The sequence below is a fragment of the Gorilla gorilla genome, chromosome 1, assembly GCF_029281585.2.
Source record: "Gorilla gorilla gorilla isolate KB3781 chromosome 1, NHGRI_mGorGor1-v2.1_pri, whole genome shotgun sequence".
In the NCBI taxonomy this organism is placed as follows: domain Eukaryota; kingdom Metazoa; phylum Chordata; class Mammalia; order Primates; family Hominidae; genus Gorilla; species Gorilla gorilla.
In genome coordinates, this window is record NC_073224.2 from 55,954,105 (window position 1) to 55,974,905 (window position 20,801).

Here is a 20,801-nt window from a genome sequence, read left to right on the forward strand (position 1 = left end):
AAACTGGATCAAGACAAATTAACTACTCAAATTGGCAAAGGGAGTGATAAGCTGACAAATTAAGCATCTTCAAAGCACAAATCACAGCTCCATAAAAATTTCCAAGAAGAGGAATCCACAATCAATACGATCTTGTGCAACTTGGTCAAGCAAACCTAAGAATCCCCTAACTGGAAATGTAAGAAAATTATTTCATTCTTGAAATGAATTCAAAAAATATTTACTGAACACCCACTGTGTATAGTTCACTATTAGGAGTGTTCTGAATTTTTTCATAATCTGGTATGAACTAGATTAATCATTAAGAGTAATTATAAATATTGGCCAGGCGTGGTGGCTCACGCCTGTAATTGCAGCACTTTGGGAGGCCGAGGTGGGTAGATCACCGTGAGGCCAGGAGTTCCAGACCAGCCTGGCCAACATGGCGAAAACCCGTCTCCACTAAAAACACAAAAATTAGCCGGGTGTGGTGGCAAACGCCTGTAATCCCAGCTACTTGGGAGGCCGAGGCATGAGAATTGCTAGAACCTGAAGGGCGGAGGTTGCAGTGAGCGGAGATCATGCCATTTCACTCCAGCCTGGGTGACAGAGCAAGACTACTTCTCAAAAAAAAAAAGAAAAGAAAAAAGAGTAATTATAAATATTGCTAAGTATACAGAAAACTATTTTCATCATTTTAAGCTTTTTTAATAAAAAATTAAGTGTATTTTACAACTTAAGTTTGCACTTTGATTTGAAACAAAAAGAGTAATGAAGTGGCAACGTATAATTTAGAATTTCACGTTTTCTGGCTATGAGATGCGATTTACTCAAGTGAGTATAATCCTACCTTATTTATCCAGTACATGACAGCGTCCTCAATATCATAGGGCAGATCTGTGGCTTGAAAAAAAGCTGAATACTGCTGAGCACACGCAATTACTTTTTCTATACTGACCATTTCTACAGTATAAGCCATCATGAGGGTATCGATCATGGCCAAATGTGCACTCTGAAAATATAAAACAAGAACAAATAGTTTAAAAATTATATTTAGAAATTGCTTTTTACATATTTCGAAATGTTAATGACATCTCCTAACAAGCAGCAGAATAACTACAGAAGACCAGCCTTAATAAGAAAGCATAAATTTTACATGCTAAAGATGAGCTAACTGACCCAAACTAATTTATTGTTCAAATACTTATTGAGGATCTATATTTAAGATATTCATTATCTTCTACTCCAAAGATGCTTCTTTTCTTGTTTTTCCTATTTTTTATAATGTCATGGTCACTTACTCAGCAATATAACTTACCAACTTCAGAACCATCTTTGACGGTCTTTCCTCATTCTTCTCACCCACATAGTACAAGTTTATAGATTCTCTATCTTTCAAATCTTCCCTCTTCCTCATTCTGATTGTCACAGTTCCAATTCAGACCCAAACATTTCTCACACTTGAACAAGGCAAAAAATTCTTTAACTGGTTTTCCTGCCTCCAACTTCTTCCTCATCTAATTCATCCAGAACAGGACTTCTAGCCTTTGGCACAGATAGATAGATTTGGCATAGACAGATAGATAGATAGATAGATAGATAGATAGATAGATAGATAGATAGATAGATAGATAGATAGAGATACACACACACACACACACACACACACACACACACACACTGTTATATGGAAGTTCTAAAAAAAACATTACAGTAGTATATGAAGTGCCCCTCCCTCCACCAGTTTCTTCAGTCTGGTATATATTCCTACAAAAAAGTTTAATGCCTATCAAATATGTACACATTTACACTGCTTGGCATTACCAACAATGTTACAACATTGTATTTCTCCAGGGATAATTCTTAGTTGTGGCCACTGGGTCCAAGGGCAACCACAATTTAAGTTTTGATAGATAACCACTAATCTACTCTCTAGAAAGGTTACACCAACTTATCTCCCACCAACGTTATCAGCCTGCCTGTTTCTCCACATTTTTGACAACATTAGATATTATTCACTTTTAAAAATCTGTATCAACATGAAAGTTTAGAAGACCCCACTCTTGTTTGACTTTACAATCCTGATTATCACTGAAGATGAGCATCCTTTTATGTGCTTTAGCAACCATTTGCATTTCTTCTTTGGAAAGCTACCTGCTCAAATCTTTTGCCTATTCTTAACTGATTTGTAAGAGCTCATTATATATTAAGTACTTTTTAACCTTCTGTCATTGAGGTAGCAAATATTTTCCCCTAGTTTGCCTCCAGACTTTCAACTTTAGGGTACCTTTTGTTGCAGAGTTTTAAATATTTACTTGGTAAAATCTGTTAATCTCAGTGTTTTCCTTTATGGCTTTGGAGTTGATAACATGTTTATAAAGGTCTTCTCCAACCCCAAAATATAGAAATATTATTCTCTATTTTTTCCATAACTTTAAGTCCATCTGGAATTTACTTTTGACAATGTTATAAACTAGCGGCTGTTTTTTCCAAATCAGAGATTGCATCATATCATTCTCTCATAAAGTCTACCTCATTTTCTACATAATGAAGTCTAAACTCCTTAAGAGAGGTAAAGTTTCTTTCTTTCTTATTAGCTGCTTTGTTAGTCTAGCCTTAGAATCTACCATTTCCTTCTCCAATCTGCTACCAGTTTTCAAGCTTTTGTGCCCTGGCTTCTTGTCCTCCTAACAATACAGACTAAGTTTTGTCGTTGGTTTGAATGTTACTCTGATTGTGAAGATTTTTCCAGTTCTCTTTCCAATCAAAATGACTCACTCAACCTATCAATGAGTACAGGTTCCTACAGAATATTGTTTCTGTTTGCATTAATTTCTAAATTATCTAAAGTACGGCATCAGCACTGGTATTTTTAAACAGCTTCCCCAGGTGATGCTAATGAGCAGCCAGGGTTGAGAACCACTGATTTCTCTGACATGTGCACAGTCACCTGCATATGACTCTATTTCTCTAGATAGACAGTTGTAGGATATTATCTCAGTTATCTTCCTATTCCCTACATCTAACATGGTACCTGGCAACTAGCAGGGGCTAAAGAAAGGAAAGGAAAGAAAGAAGCTAGCCTTTTGGTTACTATAAAGACTCAAGAGCTGGGTTACTCTGGAGGTTGAGGAAGTGAATTCTGATCATTTAGGAGGTGGCAGTTCCAGCTTCTAGAAAACTGAGCAGTATTTATAGAAAAGCTGATGCTTTGTAAGAAGCAGAATGCTTAACACTGGCAATCATAAAACCAACAGTGGCTCCTACTTACTAAGTCTAACTTATGTGCCATATACTGTGCTAAATACTTTATTAGTATATTAACTCTTTCATTTCAAATATTTTTTGAAGTAAGCCTGGAGATAATAGATAAAAAACACTTTCTATAATCCTCAAAAGTCTCTAAAGGAAGTATCGTTTATGTTTTATATGTGCAGAAACTGAAGTTTAGACAATTATGCAATTTGTCCAAACCTGTGTGCTCTTTCTACCATATCATGCAGTTGGCAGGAGTTAAGTCATTTTGTTGCAAAGCAAAAAAATATGTTTCAGAAATGACAAACATAATATGCAAGAAAGAAAAAGGAGGATCAATAATTATTTCAAATTAAAACCACATTTTCATATTCAATCTCCTCTAAGAAGTATTTCCCACACTGCTACTGTCCAACTATCCCAGTTCTTCCTTCACACTCACAATATTGTAGCCTTTCTCTTTAATCATTCATCTGTATGTATCCTCTCCGTTATACTCCATCCCTGGAGAGCAGGGATCCTGTCTTTTTCACTTTTGTTCCTAGACAATGTTTTATGGGTGAAAGTAAATTCCTGTTTAACAGCATTAAAAAGCATGGCATTTTTGGATTAAAATGTGGGAAAATATTTCAAGAGCCACAAAATCATTCATGTACTCTTAAGACTCCTTTTGGCAGTTTGTTCTATAAACACATGAGAGAGGAGAAAAACGCTGTATAAATAAAAAATAACCATTATAATATTATACAACAGAAAGAAAACAATATCCAACCAAAATGAGTAATTTATGATATATTAAACTATTTAAAAATAAGGGAAATGTGTACAATATAAAATTGAGTGGAAAAAACAGAATACCACACTATAATACTGTTTTATATATATACATAAAAATATGAAAAAGGAAGGAAACAGAACAGAAACAAGAAAAACAGAACATCTGGCCAGGCGCGGTGGCTCACACTTGTAATCCCAGCACTTTGGGAGGCCGAGGTGGGCAGATCACAAGGTCAGGAGATCGAGACCATCCTGGCTAACACGGTGAAACCCTGTCTCTACTAAAAATACAAAAAATTAGCCAGGCGTGGTGGCGGACACCTGTAGTCTCAGCTACTCAGGAGGCTGAGGCAGGAGAATGGCATGAACCCGGGAGGTGGAGGTTGCAGTGAGCTGAGGTCGCACCACTGCACTCCAGCGTGGGCAACAGAGCAACACTCTGTCTCAAAGAAAAAAAAAAAAAAAAAACAGAACATCATACCATAATAATGTTTGAATACCACAGACACACACGCACACACAACAGAAAGGGAAAATCAATGAATAAAAGTAAAACTTAGAAATTACCTTGTTATAGTATGTAAAAACACAAATAAAATCTATAGTTTACTTCGAAAATTGGGATACATGTTCAGAACAAAGCTCATTTCACTGATAAACTTCCCAAATTAAAAAACAAATTTCTAAAAATTCCACTACTGTGCTGTGGTTATTTCCATATGATATTCACTCACTTTAAGAACTCTTACATTTTAGTGTGATTTTTTTTTTTTACTTCTTAACTTTACAATATGATAGTGATAATTAAAAATTATGTATAACAGAAAGTATATACACAATGGATTTAGAAAAGATCAACATTAAAAAATAAACTCAAGGCTAAAATCAATCAGTTTGGAGCTATGATAGCTCCAAATAAAATATACACGTTTAATTGCTTACCTAAAGCATTCAGATCAGAATAATAACAATAACTAACACTGTTAAGTGTCACATACTGTTTTTGGCATTTTACTGTTTTCTGTCATGTACTGTTTTCAGTATGTAATGTTCTCAGCATTTGTATTAATTTAATAAAACAACCCTGTGAGGGTAATAAGCACTATTACTCTACCTATTTTACAGATAAGAAAACTGTATAACCTGTCCAAGGTTACACAGCAAGGAGGCAATGATGTAGGGATTCAAACTTAGAAATCTGGCTCCAGAGCCCACATCACTGAACATCACACCTGCAGACTTAATCCCAACCTCTGCACCTTGTAGGAGGCAACTGCGGCAGCAACAGAAACAGCAGTGTACATTGCAACCACCAGGTGGCAGAGCATAGCATGACATCTAAGAGCAGCAGTAGGAAGGCTGGTTATGGAAGAAAAAGCAGGAGGGCTACTCGGCATTTCAATGAAAAGAAAAGGATTTGGGGAATGTGGAATCCCAGGGACTTTACTGGGTGAGAGCTGAAGTATAATCCAAAGGCCACCATTAGGTTCTATATCTGTGTTACAAGGGTTATATTTTTATCATCTCCAACCAGTGGAGTCTAAGCAAAAATAAATTACATTTATGTATTAGAAATGAAGGTTAAACCTATTAAAGAAAGGAAAGCGTTTCAGTGTTATAAGAAATTTTTAGCCTCATAAATTAAGATAAAAGTTCTACTACTGCATGGCTTTTACTATTCTTGTATCAGATTTAGACATAGAACTTAAAAAAAATCCTAAAATGAACTTAGTTTTTGGACTAATAAAGTGGCTAGACTGCCTACTATGCCCAAGTGCGCCCACAGGTATTTAAGAGGAAATAAATACTTTAATCAATCACAAACATGAGGTACTAGTTATTCTGCTAAAATGGTACATACAGCATATTCATATTATACTCTATAGTTTTTCAAAGTTATTCCAATTTAGAAAATATTTTACATATCATTTATCTATATAAACACTTTTTCGTAAGTTTCATTTATCTTTAATTTACATGGAGATAAAAGTAAAACACCACTTGCAACTCCGCTGAGGTGATATGTCATTTTATCAATGAGGAAATCTCAGGATGAGTATCTACATTTGGTCACAGAGTTAGTAAGAGTTAGAACTAGGATTCAAAATCCTGGTCTGTCTATGGTCAAAGCTCGTATACTTGCCATTCCTCCATGTTGGCCCCAGTATTTCACAATAAATCTTTTGTTATTATGTAATAATACTTTGCCATTGAATTACTATTTCTAAACTTCTGATATTGACAATTCAAGAATAAACTAAAACCAAGGCTTCCAATCCAAAGACATTCTTATATAGAACTATCTTGGTTTAAAACAGAATTTAGTTAAAATAAAATCCAGTTTTAAACCAAGACAGTTGTACCATAAGGCTGCAGAGATAAAAATCTTGCTATTGCCACCATAGTATTACTACTGTCCTCAACTCAGTTAAACTAGGGGTTACTAGCTGCCAACACATCAAGCACTGTCCTCCTGCCTCTCAAAGCTCAAATGTGGTTCCCAGAACAAATAAATAAATAAAGTACTAAGACGAGTTAAAGAGATTATGAAAAAGAAAACAAGGATACCACCTACACTTAAGATTTCATCTTAGATACTGCCATCTGACTCTAGCTTTTAGCTTATAGGTACTCTATAATTTAGATGGTGTAAGCTTTAATAACCTTCAGATAATTTAGAAAGGATATCAGAGATTGAAAATCAACTTAATAAAATAAAGCATGAAGGCAAGATTAGAGAAAAAACAACGAAAAGGAACAAACAAAGCCTCCAAGAAATATGGGACTATGTGAAAAGACCAAACCTACGTTTGATCGGTATACCTGAAAGTGATGGGGAGAATGGAACCAAGTTGGAAAACACTCTTCAGGATATTATCCAGGAGAACTTCCTAACCGAGGAAGACAGGCCAACATTCAAATTCATGAAATACAGAGACCACCACAAAGATACTCCTCGAGAAGTGCAACCCCAAGACACATAATCATCAGATTCACCCGAAAGGTCAGGTTACCCACAAAGGGAAGCCCATCAGATTAACAGTGGATCTCTACGTGGAAACCCTACAAGCCAGAAGAGAGTGGGGGCCAATATTCAACGTTCTATTTTTTTTTTTTTCTTTGAGATGGAGTCTTGCTCTGTCTCCAGGCTGGAGTGCAGTGGCGTGATCTCAGCTCACCGCAACCTCCACCTCCCGGGTTCAAGAGATTCTCCTGCCTCAGCCTCCCAAGTAGCTGGGACTATAGGCACACACCACCACGCCCAGCTAATTTTTGTATTTTTAGTAGAGAAGGGGTTTCACAATGTTGGCCAGGATGGTCTCAATCTCTCGACCCTGTGATCCGCCCGTCTTGGCCTCCCAAAGTGCTGCGATTACAGGTGTGAGCCACTGCGTCAGGCCTCAACCTTCTTAAAGAAAAGAATTTTCAACCCAGAATTTCATATCCAGTCAAACTAAGCTTCATAAGCGAAGGAGAAATAAAATCCTTTACAGACAACCAAATACTGAGAGATTTTTGTCACCACCAGGCCTGCCTTACAAGAGCTCCTGAAGGAAGCACTAAATATGGATAGGAAAAAACAGTACCAGCCACTGCAAAAACATACCAAATTGTAAAGACCATCAACACTATGAAGAAACTGCATCAACTAACAGGCAAAATAACCAGCTAGCATCATAATGACAGGATAAAATTCACACATAACAATATTAACCTTAAATGTAAATGGGCTAAATGCCCCAGTTAAAAGACACAGATTGACAAATTGGATAGAGTCAAGACCCACTGGTGTGCTGTATTCAGAAGACCCATCACATGTGCAAAGACACACACAGGCTAAAAATAAAGGGATGGAGGAAGATTTACCAAGCAAATGGAAAGCAAAAAAAAAGCAAGGGTTGCAATCCTAGTCTCTGATAAAACAGATGTCAAACCAACAAAGATAAAAAAAGACAAAGAAGGGCATTCCATAATGGTAAAGGGATCAATGCAACAAGAAGAACTAACTATCCTAAATATATATGCACCCAATACAGGAGCACCCAGATTCATAAAGCAAGTTCTTAGAGGCCTACAAAGAGACTTAGACTCCCACACAATAATAGTGGGAGACTTGAACACCCCACTGTCAATATTAGATCAACGAGATAGAAAATTAACAAGGATATTCAGGACTTGAACTCAGCTCTGGACCAAGCAGACCTAATAGACATCTGCAGAATTCGCCATCCCAAATCAACAGAATACACATTCTTCTCAGAACCACATTGCCCTTATTCTAAAATTGATTACATAATTGGAAGTAAAACACTCCTCAGCAAATGCAAAAGAATGGAAATCATAACAAACAGTCTCTCAGACCACAGTGCAGTCAAATTAGGACTCAAGGTTAAGAAACTCACTCAAAACCGCTCAACTACATGGAAACTGAACAATCTGCTCCTGAATGACTACTGGGTAAATAACAAAATTAACGCAGAAATAAGTAAGCTCTTTGAAACCAATGAGAACAAAGACACATGTACCAGAATCTCTGGAACACAGCTAAAGCAGTGTTTAGAGTGAAATTTACAGCGCTAAATACCCAAAAGAGAAAGCAGGAAAGATCCAAAATCGACACCCTAACATCACATTTAAAAGAACTAGAGAAGCAAGAGCAAACAAATTCAAAACTTAGCAGAAGACAAGAAATAACTAAGATCAGAGCAGAACTGAAGGAGAAAGAGACATGAAAAAGCCTTCAAAAAAATCAATGAATCCAGGAGCTGGTTTTCTGAAAAGATTAACAAAATAGATAGACTGCTAGCCAGACTAATAAAGAAGGAAAGAGAGAAGAATCAAATAGATACAATAAAAAATGATAAAGGGGATATCACCACTGATACCACAGAAATACAAACTGCCATCAGAGAATACTATAAACACCTCTATGTGAATAAACTAGAAAATCTAGAAGAAATGGATAAATTCCTGGACACATACCCCCTCCCAAGACTAAACCAGGAAGAAGTTGAATCCCTGAACAGACCAATAACAAGTTCTGAAATTGAGGCAGTAATTAAAAGTCTACCAACCAAAAAAAAAAAAAAAACCCCAGGACTAGACGGATTCACAGCCAAATTCTACCAGGGGTACAAAGAGGAGCTGGTACCATTCCTTCTGAAATTATTCCAAACAATAGAAAAAGAGGGACTTCTCCCTAACTCTTTTTATGAGGCCAGCATCATCCTGATACCAAAATCTGGCAAAGACACAACAAAAAAAGAAAATTTCAGGCCAATATCCCTGATGAACATCAATGTGAAAACCCTCAATAAAATACTGGCAAACTGAATCCAGCACCACATCAAAAAGCTTATCCACCACGATCAAGTCAGCTTCATCCCTGGGATGCAAGGCTGGTTCAACATAGGCAAATCAATAAACATAATCCAACACATAAACAGAACCAATGACAAAAACCACACGATTATCTCAACAGATGCAGAAAAGGCCTTCAATAAAATTCAACACCCCTTCATGCTAAAAACTCTCAATAAACTAGGTATTGATGAAATATATCTCAAAATAATAAGAGCTATTTATGACAAACCCACAGCCAATATCATACTGGATGGGCAAAAGCTGGAAGCATTCCCTTTGAACACCAGCACAAGACAAGGATGCCCTCTCTCACCACTCCTATTCAACACAGTATTGGAAGTTTTGGCCAGGGCAATCAGGCAAGAGAAAGAAATAAAGGGTATTCAAAGGAAGGGAGAAAGTCAAATTGTCTCTGTCTGCAGATGACATGATTGTATATGTAGAAAAACCCATCATCTCAGCCCAACATCTCCTTAAGCTGATGAACAACTTCAGCAAAGTCTCATGATACAAAATTAATGTGCACAAATCACAAGCATTCCTATACATCACAATAAGAGACAAATAGAGAGCCAAATCATGAGTGAACTCCCATTCACAATTGCTACAAAGAAAATAAAATACCTAGGAATACAACTTATAAGGAATGTGAAGGACCTCTTCAAGGAGAACTGCAAATCACTGCTCAAGGAAATAAGAGAGGACACAAACAAATGGAAAAATATTCCATGCTCATGGATAGGAAGAATCAATATCGTGAAAATGGCCATACTGCCCAAAGTAAGTTATAGATTCAATGCTATCCCCATCAAGCTACCATTGACTTTCTTCACAGAATTAGAAAAAACTACTTTAAATTTCATATGGAACCAAAAAAGAGCCCATATAGCCAATACAATCCTAAGCAAAAAGAACAAAGCTGGAGTCAACACACTACCTGACTTCAAACTATACTACAAGGCTATAGTAACCAAAACAGCATGGTACTGGTACCAAAACAGATATATAGACCAATGGAACAGAACAAAGGCCTCAGACATAACGCCGCACATCTACAACCATCTGATCTTTGACAAACCTGACAAAAACAAGCAATGGGGAAAGGATTCCCTATTTAATAAATGGTGTTGGGAAAACTGGTTAGCCCTATGCAGAAAACTGAAACTGGACCCATTCCTTACACCTTATACAAAAATTAACTCGATATGGATTAAAGACTTAAACATAAGACCTAAAACCATAAAAACCCTAGAAGAAAACCTAGGCAATACCATTCAGGACATAGGCATAGGCAAAGACTTCATGACTAAAACACAAAAAGCAATGGCAACAAAAGCCAAAATTGACAAATGAGATCTAATTAAACTAAAGAGCTTCTGCACAGCAAAAGAATCTATCATCAGAGTGAACAGGCAACCTTCAGAATGGGAGAAAACTTCTGCAATCTATCCATCTGACAAAGGGCTAACATCCAGAATCTACAAGGGACTTCAATGAATTTATAAGAAAAAAACAAACAACCCCATCAAAAAGTGGGCAAAGGATATGAACAGACACTTCTCAAAAGAAGACATTTATGCAGCCAACAAATATGAAAAAAAGCTCATCATCACTGGTCATCAGAGAAATGCAAATCAAAACCACAATGAGATACCATCTCATGCCAGTCAGAATGGCAATCATTAAAAAGTCAGGAAACAACAGATGCTGGATAGGATGTGGAGAAATAGGAATGCTTTTACACTGTTGGTGGGAATGTAAATTAGTTCAACCATTGTGGAAGATAGTGTGGTGATTCCTCAAGGATCTAGAACCAGAAACACCATTTGACCCAGCAATCCCATTACTGGGTATATACCCACAGGATTATAAATCATTCTACTATAAAGACACATCCACACGTATGTTTACTGCAGCACTATTCACAACAGCAAAGACTTGGAACCAACCCAAATGCCCATCAATGATAGACTGGATGAAGAAAATGTGGCACATATATACCATGGAATACTATGCAGCCATAAAAAAGGATGAGTTCACGTCCTTTGCAGGGACATGGATGAAGCTGGAAACCATTCTCAACAAACTAACGCAGGAACAGAAAACCAAACACTGCATGTTCTCACCCATAAATGGGAGTTGAACAATGAGAACACATGGACACAGGGAGGGGAACATCACACACTGGGGCCTGTTGGGGGGTAGAGGGTTAGGGGAGGAACAGCATTAGGAGAAATACCTAATGTAGGTGATGGGTAGATGGGTGCAGCAAACCACCATGACACATGTATAGCTATGTAACAAACCTGCACGTTCTGCACATGTATCCCAGAACTTAAAAGTATAATTAAAAAATAAATAACCTTCAGATATTTTACATGTTCTTGCCTTTTAGTAGTATAGGGATTTTTCTGGATAAATTTTGTATAAAGCAAATGTCTGCAAATTGAATTACGTTGGCTTTCATTTTGCAATTAGAGGAGCAAATATTTGACAGAAGTACAGTTAGTTCTGTTTTGAAAATACACATTTGTTTCCATGCAACTGGTATATTAGGGAACAATCTGAATTGCAGTTTGTTTATGCATAGCTTTGTTCACCAGAAATACTAGGTGAATGCAAAAAATCACACACAGCTTTACTGAGACATGTGGGAATACATATATGCACACACATCTCAGACATCTACCACTTCCTTCAGTTCACCGTGTGTAACATGAACTATACCCTCATCTTTCTCATCTGGTATTATAACTTTCTCTGGTGTTATCACTTGCTGTCCTATTTCAGACAGGATACTTCACAACAACTCACATGCTGCAACCATTTTAATGCTACTTCCACAAGAAAACTTCAGGCTTTTTTCAAAGTGAAGTGCCATACGTATTACAGTATGTATGTATATTTTAAACATTAACACCCATAAAATTACACCACCATTTTTATTATATTCCTATCATTTTAAAACAACATACACTGCTCTTACCAGCTTTTCTCGTAAGTCCTGTGGTGTTTATTGCACAATTTTCCATAGTACAGTGATTTAAAGAGCATATATATTACATTACAGCAAAACTGAGTATATACTAAAAACCCAAAGAATCTAGAAACCTTTATAAAACCACATATTGAGAGGAAATTTTTTTCTGGTAAAATAATAATACTGCTTAAATTGCAGTAAAGAAAAAATATCTGACATGGCATCCAGACCAGAAAGAAAGAAGTTAAACTATCTCTACTTGCAAATGACATGATCTTATATATAAAAAGTCCTAAGGAATCCTCTAAAACAATTAGAACCAGTAAAAGAGTTCACTAAGGTTGTAGGATACAAGATCAATATACAATAAGCAATTACATTTGTAAACACATATGTCTGCAATAAACAATCTGAAAATGAAATTCAGAAAACAATTCCATTTATGATAGCACCAAAAAGAATAAAGTACTTTGCAATACATTTAAAAGAAGTGTAAAACTTATGCTCTAAAAACTACAAAACATTGTTGAAAGAAATTAAAGATAAACAGAAAGACATCCCATATTGATGGATGGAAGACTACATACTCCTAGGATGGCAATACTTTCCTAAATTGGTATACAAAGTAATGTCATCTCTATCAGAATCCCAGGTAGCTTCTTTATAGAAACTGACAAACTGATCCTAAAATTCATATTAAAACTCAAGGGACTCACCACAGCCAAAGCAATCGTGAAAGGGAACAAAGTAGGAGGACTTATACTTCCTGATTTTAAAACTTACTACAAAGCAACAATAATCAACACAATATGGTACTGGTATAAAAACAGAGATCAATGGAACTGAGAGTCCATAAATAAGCCCATATGTCTATGGTCAATTGATTTTTTTTAACACAAAAAATTTTGTTTAACTATTGAACAGCAAATAGTTAAGTAGTAACCTACAAGAGGACTATGGCATTGTTGTTCCAGACATACTGCTGTTATATCCAATCTGTATTAAACATAGTCAGGACCAAAGGTGCCACTGCTACTCTGCTATACCCAGGTGGAACTATGCATGTGGCAGCCCTGGCAAGAGGGGTGACTTCCATGAGATTCAAAATACCTCTCTGAAGAGTTTCAAAATCTTAACAATATGTCATATGCTTAAACAACTGATCGCACAAAACTGCTATTTTTATTTTATTTGGACCTCCCTGGTTAGATATGTCAGTGAAGTAGGCAGAGCAAGTCAAAAAAGTATGATGACTAGCATGCAACTATCAGCACAATGATACTGATTTAGCTGCTATTTAATTCTGCCCAAATTTTTAGGAAGCAAATATTAGAGACAAGGAAGTAGTTGAGAGTTCTCTTTCATCTGTTTATATACAAGTAGATGAGTATCTGGTTTACATCTTGTCACTTACATTTGGTAATAATCACACTACCCAATGAAGAAGTGTTTCCAAGATAATGTTAAAACAAGCTGATATTAAGCTTTATTGCAAACTTAATATATACAAGAAAGAGTATAGCTCAAATATCTATTGAAATGCAAGGCCCAGACAGATGAAAGATATGTCTCCTGAGCAGACTCATCGACTTCATCTGGACTATATGTAGCTTCAAATGGCAAATTAAGGGCATTTAAATGTGGCTGTACTGGATGGACACATACAGGAATGGCATACTAGTAGTCAAACGAATATAGTAAACAAAGGAAACAGTTTAGAGCAGTCGTTCCAAATATGGATGATCATCAAAAAGATCATAAATTCCCTGGCATCAAACCTTAGAGGCTGACTCATTAGATCTCTAGAGAGAAGCCCAAGAACAGCATACTATCAGGAATCTTGCTTTCACAGTCCCTCACAGCTACAAGTGATTAACCTTTCTACAGGACATTGCCAATCACATCACTCTACAGTCAAAAGCCTTCAGTGACTTCCCAGGGCCTACCCAACAAGTCCAAGATTATTTAAATAATATTAAAATTCTTCAAGATCTTAAAATAATCACTCTTTTCAGGTCTTCTAATACTTCCCCACATAAATCCTATAGTCTAGCAGCATAGGTTAGCAAAGACCATTTAAGCAGAGTACCTAGGTTTAATCCCAACTCTGCCACTTACTAACTAGGTGATCTTTGGCAAATTCCTTAACTTCTCTGTGCTTCAATACCTCAACTATAAAATGGAGTGACAATAATAGTACAAGGCATTTCATGCTGTAAAAATAACATGGTTTATGTCAAGAATAGGGTTAGGATGAATCACTCAAAAGTCACACAACTTTATAACCAGGAGGCAATGAGGACTGCCCAGGCAGACTCATCAACATGGCTGGAGGTTGCCATACTGAAAAATGCACAAAACTACAATGTGGAAATGCAGATGGGACTCTAATTAGAGCATGGATGGTGAGTGCTGCTGGTGAATCCAGATAGACATGGATCTCAGCCAGCAGAGCCAGATTAAGGCAGGCACAGGAGGCAATACAACTTGACTCTAGCCAAGAACTGCATTGTGCTGGGAATGCATACCTCTGGGAAGGGGCCCTGGGGCAGATGCTCATTTTAAGATTCAAATATGGAAGAATCCTATGGAGATATCAGTAAAAACTCATGATTACATATTTCTCCTGGCATTGTCATGAGTTAAGGGCCTAGCAGTAACACCAAAGCAGCAGCAATAAATACATCTATCCCCAGATGATGGTTTCTAAATAACATTCCCCATTAATATAAACCCAAGGCTTCACAGAAAACGGCTGGTTCCAGGTCAGAGATAGGGAAAGAAGAAAGTGAGTCTGGAATATTTGGTTATGTCATATTTGGTTATGCCAAACCCGCTGATTTGCAGGGTCTATTGTACTTACTGAAAAAACTGTGTATAAAGTGGGTCTGCTCAGTTCAAACTCATGTTGTTCAAGGGTCAACTGTATGGCAAAATGTTTATCTTATCTTAGTTTTTAAACTTTTGGCAAAATTAAGAATAGAAGAAAATGTAATTTAGAAGCAAACAAAGCTTGTATTTTTTCCACAGAAATCAGTAAGCACATCTTATACATGCATCATTATATATGTCATAGCTAAGTCAGCTAAGGTCTGAAGATGAATTTACAGATCTCAATATTCTTGTCCCAGAAAACTATGTTTACAAGTAAGCTTTGGGTAATATCTGGAGTAAAAAGGAGCTGTTACTACATCCACAGAATAAGTTGTTTCTGCTTACCTTTTTAATTCCTAGGTTAATTGTGGGTGGCTTTCCTCCCAAGCCTTACCTTATAAAGAATGCACTTCAAAATGTTTGTTTGTTTGTTTAATACACACGTCATCAGGTGGGTATAAGAAAGTCTACAACCTTAATGTAGTGCTAATTAAACAACGTTTGCGAGTCCAGTTGCTACAATTAGTTGCAGAAACTGAAGAGGGATCAATAAGCCAAAAAAGAAATAAAAGATGAAAATTTAAAAAAAAGCCTTAAGAATAAAATGCCTTCGAGTGGGTTTTCAAAGCAAATATAAGCCACTTTAATTATACCATAAATATGCAGAGCAACAGGATACAAGTGTTTTAAGCTCAGAATACTGTCCTACCGTCAGTAATATCCAAACAAGGAGCTTTCTTTGCAGCAACCCTTCCAAAATCAAATCCACTCTTAAGAAATTTTATGATCTAAAGTGAAAAATAATTGTATTTCTTTTAGTTGTTACTATTTTGTTTTCCCACATATAAGTAAACATCTTTCCTAGTAACTCAGTTATACATGTTATTTAAATTAACATATATACTAATATCCATTAAAAAAACACCCTAGAAATAGAAGTAGGTCAATAAAAACCAACGATGATTGCTAACATTTACTGATCTTTCTTACTATAGGTCAAGCACCACATTAGATACTTCACAGCCACTATTGTATTTAATCCTCACACCTATTTATAAGGCAGACAATATTATCATTGCTTACTATAGATGAGAAAAACTGAAGCTCAGAGAGTTTTAGAAATGTTATAAAGTCAAACTGCTGATCATTGTTGGGGTTTCAATCCAGGTCTGTCCGCTACAGAGATAATGTACTCGATCACTCCATACTTTCTCACTACCAGTGAGAAATGACACTGAAACCATTTCTGCTCCACATGGTAGCATTTTCTTTTCATCTTAAAAATTCATTCCTCATACATCTTTTTATTAAACTTTTTATTTTGAGCTCATTGTAAGTTCAAACACAACTGTGAGAAAGAACACAGAAACATCCCATTTACCATATACCCAGTTTCCCCCAATGGTAACACCTTGCAAAACCATAGTACAATATCACAACCAGGATACTGATACGGATATAATTAAGCCACAAAACACTACAACACAGGATCCTTCATGTTGCCCTTTCCCAGTCACACCTACTTCTCTCCAACCCCTGGCAATCACTAATCTGTTCTCCATTTCTATAATTTTGTCATTTCAAGAATGTTTATATAAATGGGATTTATACAGCATGTAACTTTTTGGGATTGTCTTCTCCCCCACCCCCACTGCCCGAGACGGAGTCTCTTGCTTTGTCATCCAGGCTGGAGTGCAGTGGTGCCATCTCGGCTCAGTGCAACCTCCTCCTCGGGTTCAAGCAATTTTCCTGCCTCAGCCTCCAGAGTAGCTGGGATTACAGGCGCCTGCCACCACACCCAGCTAATTTTTATATTTTTAGTAGAGACAGGGTTTCACCATGTTGGCCAGGCTGGTCTCAAACTCCCGATCTCAAACTCTCAAACTGCTGGGATTACAGGCTTGAGCCACTGCGCCCGGCTGGGATTGGCTTTTTTTTTTTTTTTTTTTTTTTTTTTGAGACGGAGTCTTTCTTTGTCGCCCAGGCTGGAGTGCAGTGGCGCGATCTCGGCTCACCGCAAGCTCCACCTCCCCGGTTCACGCCATTCTCCCGCCTCAGCCTCCCGAGTAGCTGGGACTACAGGCGCCCACTACCACGCCCGGCTAATTTTTTGTATTTTTAGTAGAGATGGGGTTTCACCGTGTTAGCCAGGATGGTCTCGATCTCCTGACCTTGTGATCCGCCCGCCTCGGCCTCCCAAAGTGCTGGGATTACAGGCGTGAGCCACCGCGCCCGGCCTGGGATTGGCTTTTATAAACTTAGCATGTCTATGCATATTCATACAAGCTGTTATATGTATCAACAGTTCATTTCTTTTTATTGCTGAGTAGTATTCTGGTAAACTACTTAAGACAACAATTATTTCAGATTATGAAATATAAACACTTTTGTAAATGTAAATACATCAGCTTGGCCTACACATTGAACATTCAACAAAACTATCTCATTAATGTTTTTAGGATTACCTCAAATATATTAAATGGAAGTACTAAATCTTTTACTATTATGGGTGGCCTAATTTTCCCAATTTAACCTACCTTTCCAATGAATGTTTAAAGTTCTAAGGAAATTAAAGTTCATATTCTTAAAAAGAAGAACTCAGGTCATATGGCATAGTTAAATAAAAAAATTATTTTGGGTAAGTATTTTTTTTTTTGGAGACAGGGTCTTGCTTTGTCACTCAGGGTGGAGTGCAGTGGCGTGTTCTTGGCTCACTGCAACCTCTGCCTCCTGGGTTCAAGCGATTCTTCTGCCTCAGCCTCCTGAGTAACTGAGATTACAGGTGCGTGCCACCACATCCAGCTAATTTTTGTATTTTTAGTGGAGACAGGGCTTCACCATATTGGCCTTACTATTTATTTAATTTTTAACATATCTAACTAGCTCGCACAAAAAGTAAATCTCTAAGAGGGTCTTAAAGGAAAAGAATAACAATCACAGGTGCTAACTGCAACAGCATACATCTTTGAAAGGGACCACAGGAATAAGACTGTAAATATAACAGATTTTCCTGTTCTCAACTTCCAGTGATATTTCAAGCTATCCAACTAAAGTATAAGAAGAAAAAAGGCCTTAAAAAAATGAACAGAGCCTCAGAGCCTCATCGGTGACCTGTGTGTGGGACAATAGCAAGCAGTTATACAAATGGAGTCTAAAAAACATGGTGGGGGATAATATTCAGAGAAATAATGGCTGAAATTTTTCCATTTTTGATGAAAACTATAAACTCATGGATATGAGTAGCTTTAAAAATCCCCAACGGGGTAAATACAAAGAAAAATCCATTAAGGCACACCATAACCAAATTCCGAAAAAAAAGAAAGAAATCTTAAAAGCAGCTGAAGAAAATCAAATTACACATTACATACAGAGGAAATCTGATAAGAATAACATCTGACTTCTCTCAGAAACAATGCAAGCCAGAAGACACAGAATGCATCTTACTCAGCAAAAACAACCTACAAAAATGGAGGTAAAGGCCGGGTGCAGTGGCTCACGCCTGTAATCCCAGAACTTTGGGAGGCCGAGGCAGGTGGATTACCTGAGGTCAGGGATTCGAGACCAGCCTGACCAACATGGTGAAACCCCATCCCTACTAAAAATACAAAAATTAGCCAGGCATGGTGGCATGTGCCTGTAATCCCAGCTATTTGGGAGGCTGAGGCTGGAGAATCGCTTGAACCTGAGAGGCGGAGGTTACAGTGAGCCGAGATGGCGCCATTGCACTCCAGCCTGGGCAACAAGAGCAAAACTCCATCTCAAAAAAAAAAGGAGGTAAAATAAAGATAACTTTTCTCAGTGTTTATTGATCTAAAGATGTCACTAGCAAATGTGCACTACAAAAAAATGTAAAAGAAAGAAGACTTTAGTTTCTGGTCTGCATGTAAAAACCTTAGCAGTCACTCTGTTCTAACAACAAGCACAAAGCTGAACAGAATGAAGTATCAACAATTCTAGGTAGATCTGAAAGAAAGGTGAGAACACAAGGCAAACCACCAGCCCAAAGGATGGAGAGACAGACAGGCAAAGGGAAGTCACAGATTACCAGAGCAAAGACTCACAAACAGAAACAGCCAAGGGAACCAGTGCTGGAGAAGGAAAACTGTAACTGATGAATTGTTGCAGGTTCAGAGTAAACAAGTCTGAGAGTTAAACTCCAAGGGATCAAGTTATAGGGAGCTTTACCTTCAAGAGCTCAACCAGGCTCTGGCTTGAACAGGTTCTCACAATAAATATCAGAAACTGTCCCCAACCCTTCCCCCCAGCCCCGCTGCCCCCATGGTTCCAGTGGGAGGGAAGAGAGAATTTCTAAATATACTAGAGCACTCCATTCTTCTTAACAAGGCCTGCCCTCAGAAGAAACTAGGTTAAACCAGAGCTTAATCTGTTAAGGTACTATCAAAGCCTAACTGACCTGGGAGAGGGAAACATTCAAATCCTGTCCCCTCTAGCCTTCCTGACCCACCTAAAGAAGGAGAAAAAAACCTGAGAAACATTTATGAAGTCCACAGTCCAGAGGCATAGGCTCACTAAAAGACTGAGACCTAATTATAGGACTATAGAATGCTTCTCCTGTCCCCCACACCTTACCACCATATTATAGCAAGGTTGCAGGATACAAGGTTAACATACAAAAGCCAAACACATTCCTGTATACCAACAATGAACAAGTGGTATTTGAAATTAAAAACAAAATACCATTTTCATTAGCACCCCCAAATTATAAATACTAAGTATAAATCTAAAAAAATGCATAAGATCTATGTGAGGAAAACTATAAAACTGATCAACAAAATCAAAGAACTAAATAAATGGAGAGAGAGTCCATGTTCATGGATAAAAAGACTCAATATCATCAAGATACCAGTTTTTCCCAACTTGATCTACAGATTCAATGCAATCCCAGTAAAAATTCCAGCAAGTTATTTTGTAGATATTGATGAATTGATCTAAAGTTTACATGGAGAGGCGAAAGACCTAGAATAGCAAATAATACTGAAGGAGAAGAATAAAGTTAGAGAACTGATGCTACCCAACCTTCAAAGCTCACTACAGAGATTCAGTAATCAAGACAATGTGGTACTGGCAAAAGAACAAATAGATCACTGGAACAGAATATAGAGCACACGAACAAAGTCAACTGATCTCTGACAAAGAAGCAAATAAGGCAATGCAGGGGAGAAAGTCTTTTTAACAAATGGTGCTAGAACAACCAGACATCCACATGAAAAAAAAAAGACTCTAGACAGACTCTACAGCCTTCATAAAAATTAACTCAAAATGAATCACAGACCTAAATGTACAACAAAACTATAAAACTTCTAGAAGATAACAGAAGAAAATCTAGATAATATTGGGCTTGGCAATGACTTCTTAGATACAAAATCAAATGCACAATCCATGAAAAAAATAATTGATAAGCTGGACTTTATTAAAATAAAAAATTTTGCACTGCAGAAGGGTGTCAAGAGAATGAAAAACATAAGCCCCAGACTGGGAGAAAACAATTGCAAAAGACATCTCTGATAAAGGACTGTTATCCAAAATATACAAAAAACTCTTAAAACTCAGA

The 20,801-nt window shown here is 37.1% G+C and overlaps 1 protein-coding gene across 6 annotated transcripts in view; it reads right to left on the bottom strand.

The window, feature by feature from the left end:
- CAMSAP2 (calmodulin regulated spectrin associated protein family member 2) overlaps positions 1-20,801 on the bottom strand; it is a 123,305-nt gene that overhangs the window by 52,241 nt on the left and 50,263 nt on the right. For all 6 annotated transcript variants that reach the window (XM_055367933.2, XM_055367928.2, XM_055367923.2 and 3 more), the window contains one exon: positions 830-991. In XM_055367933.2, coding sequence (XP_055223908.2) covers positions 830-991 — 162 coding nt within the window. The remainder of the gene's footprint in view (positions 1-829; positions 992-20,801) is intronic.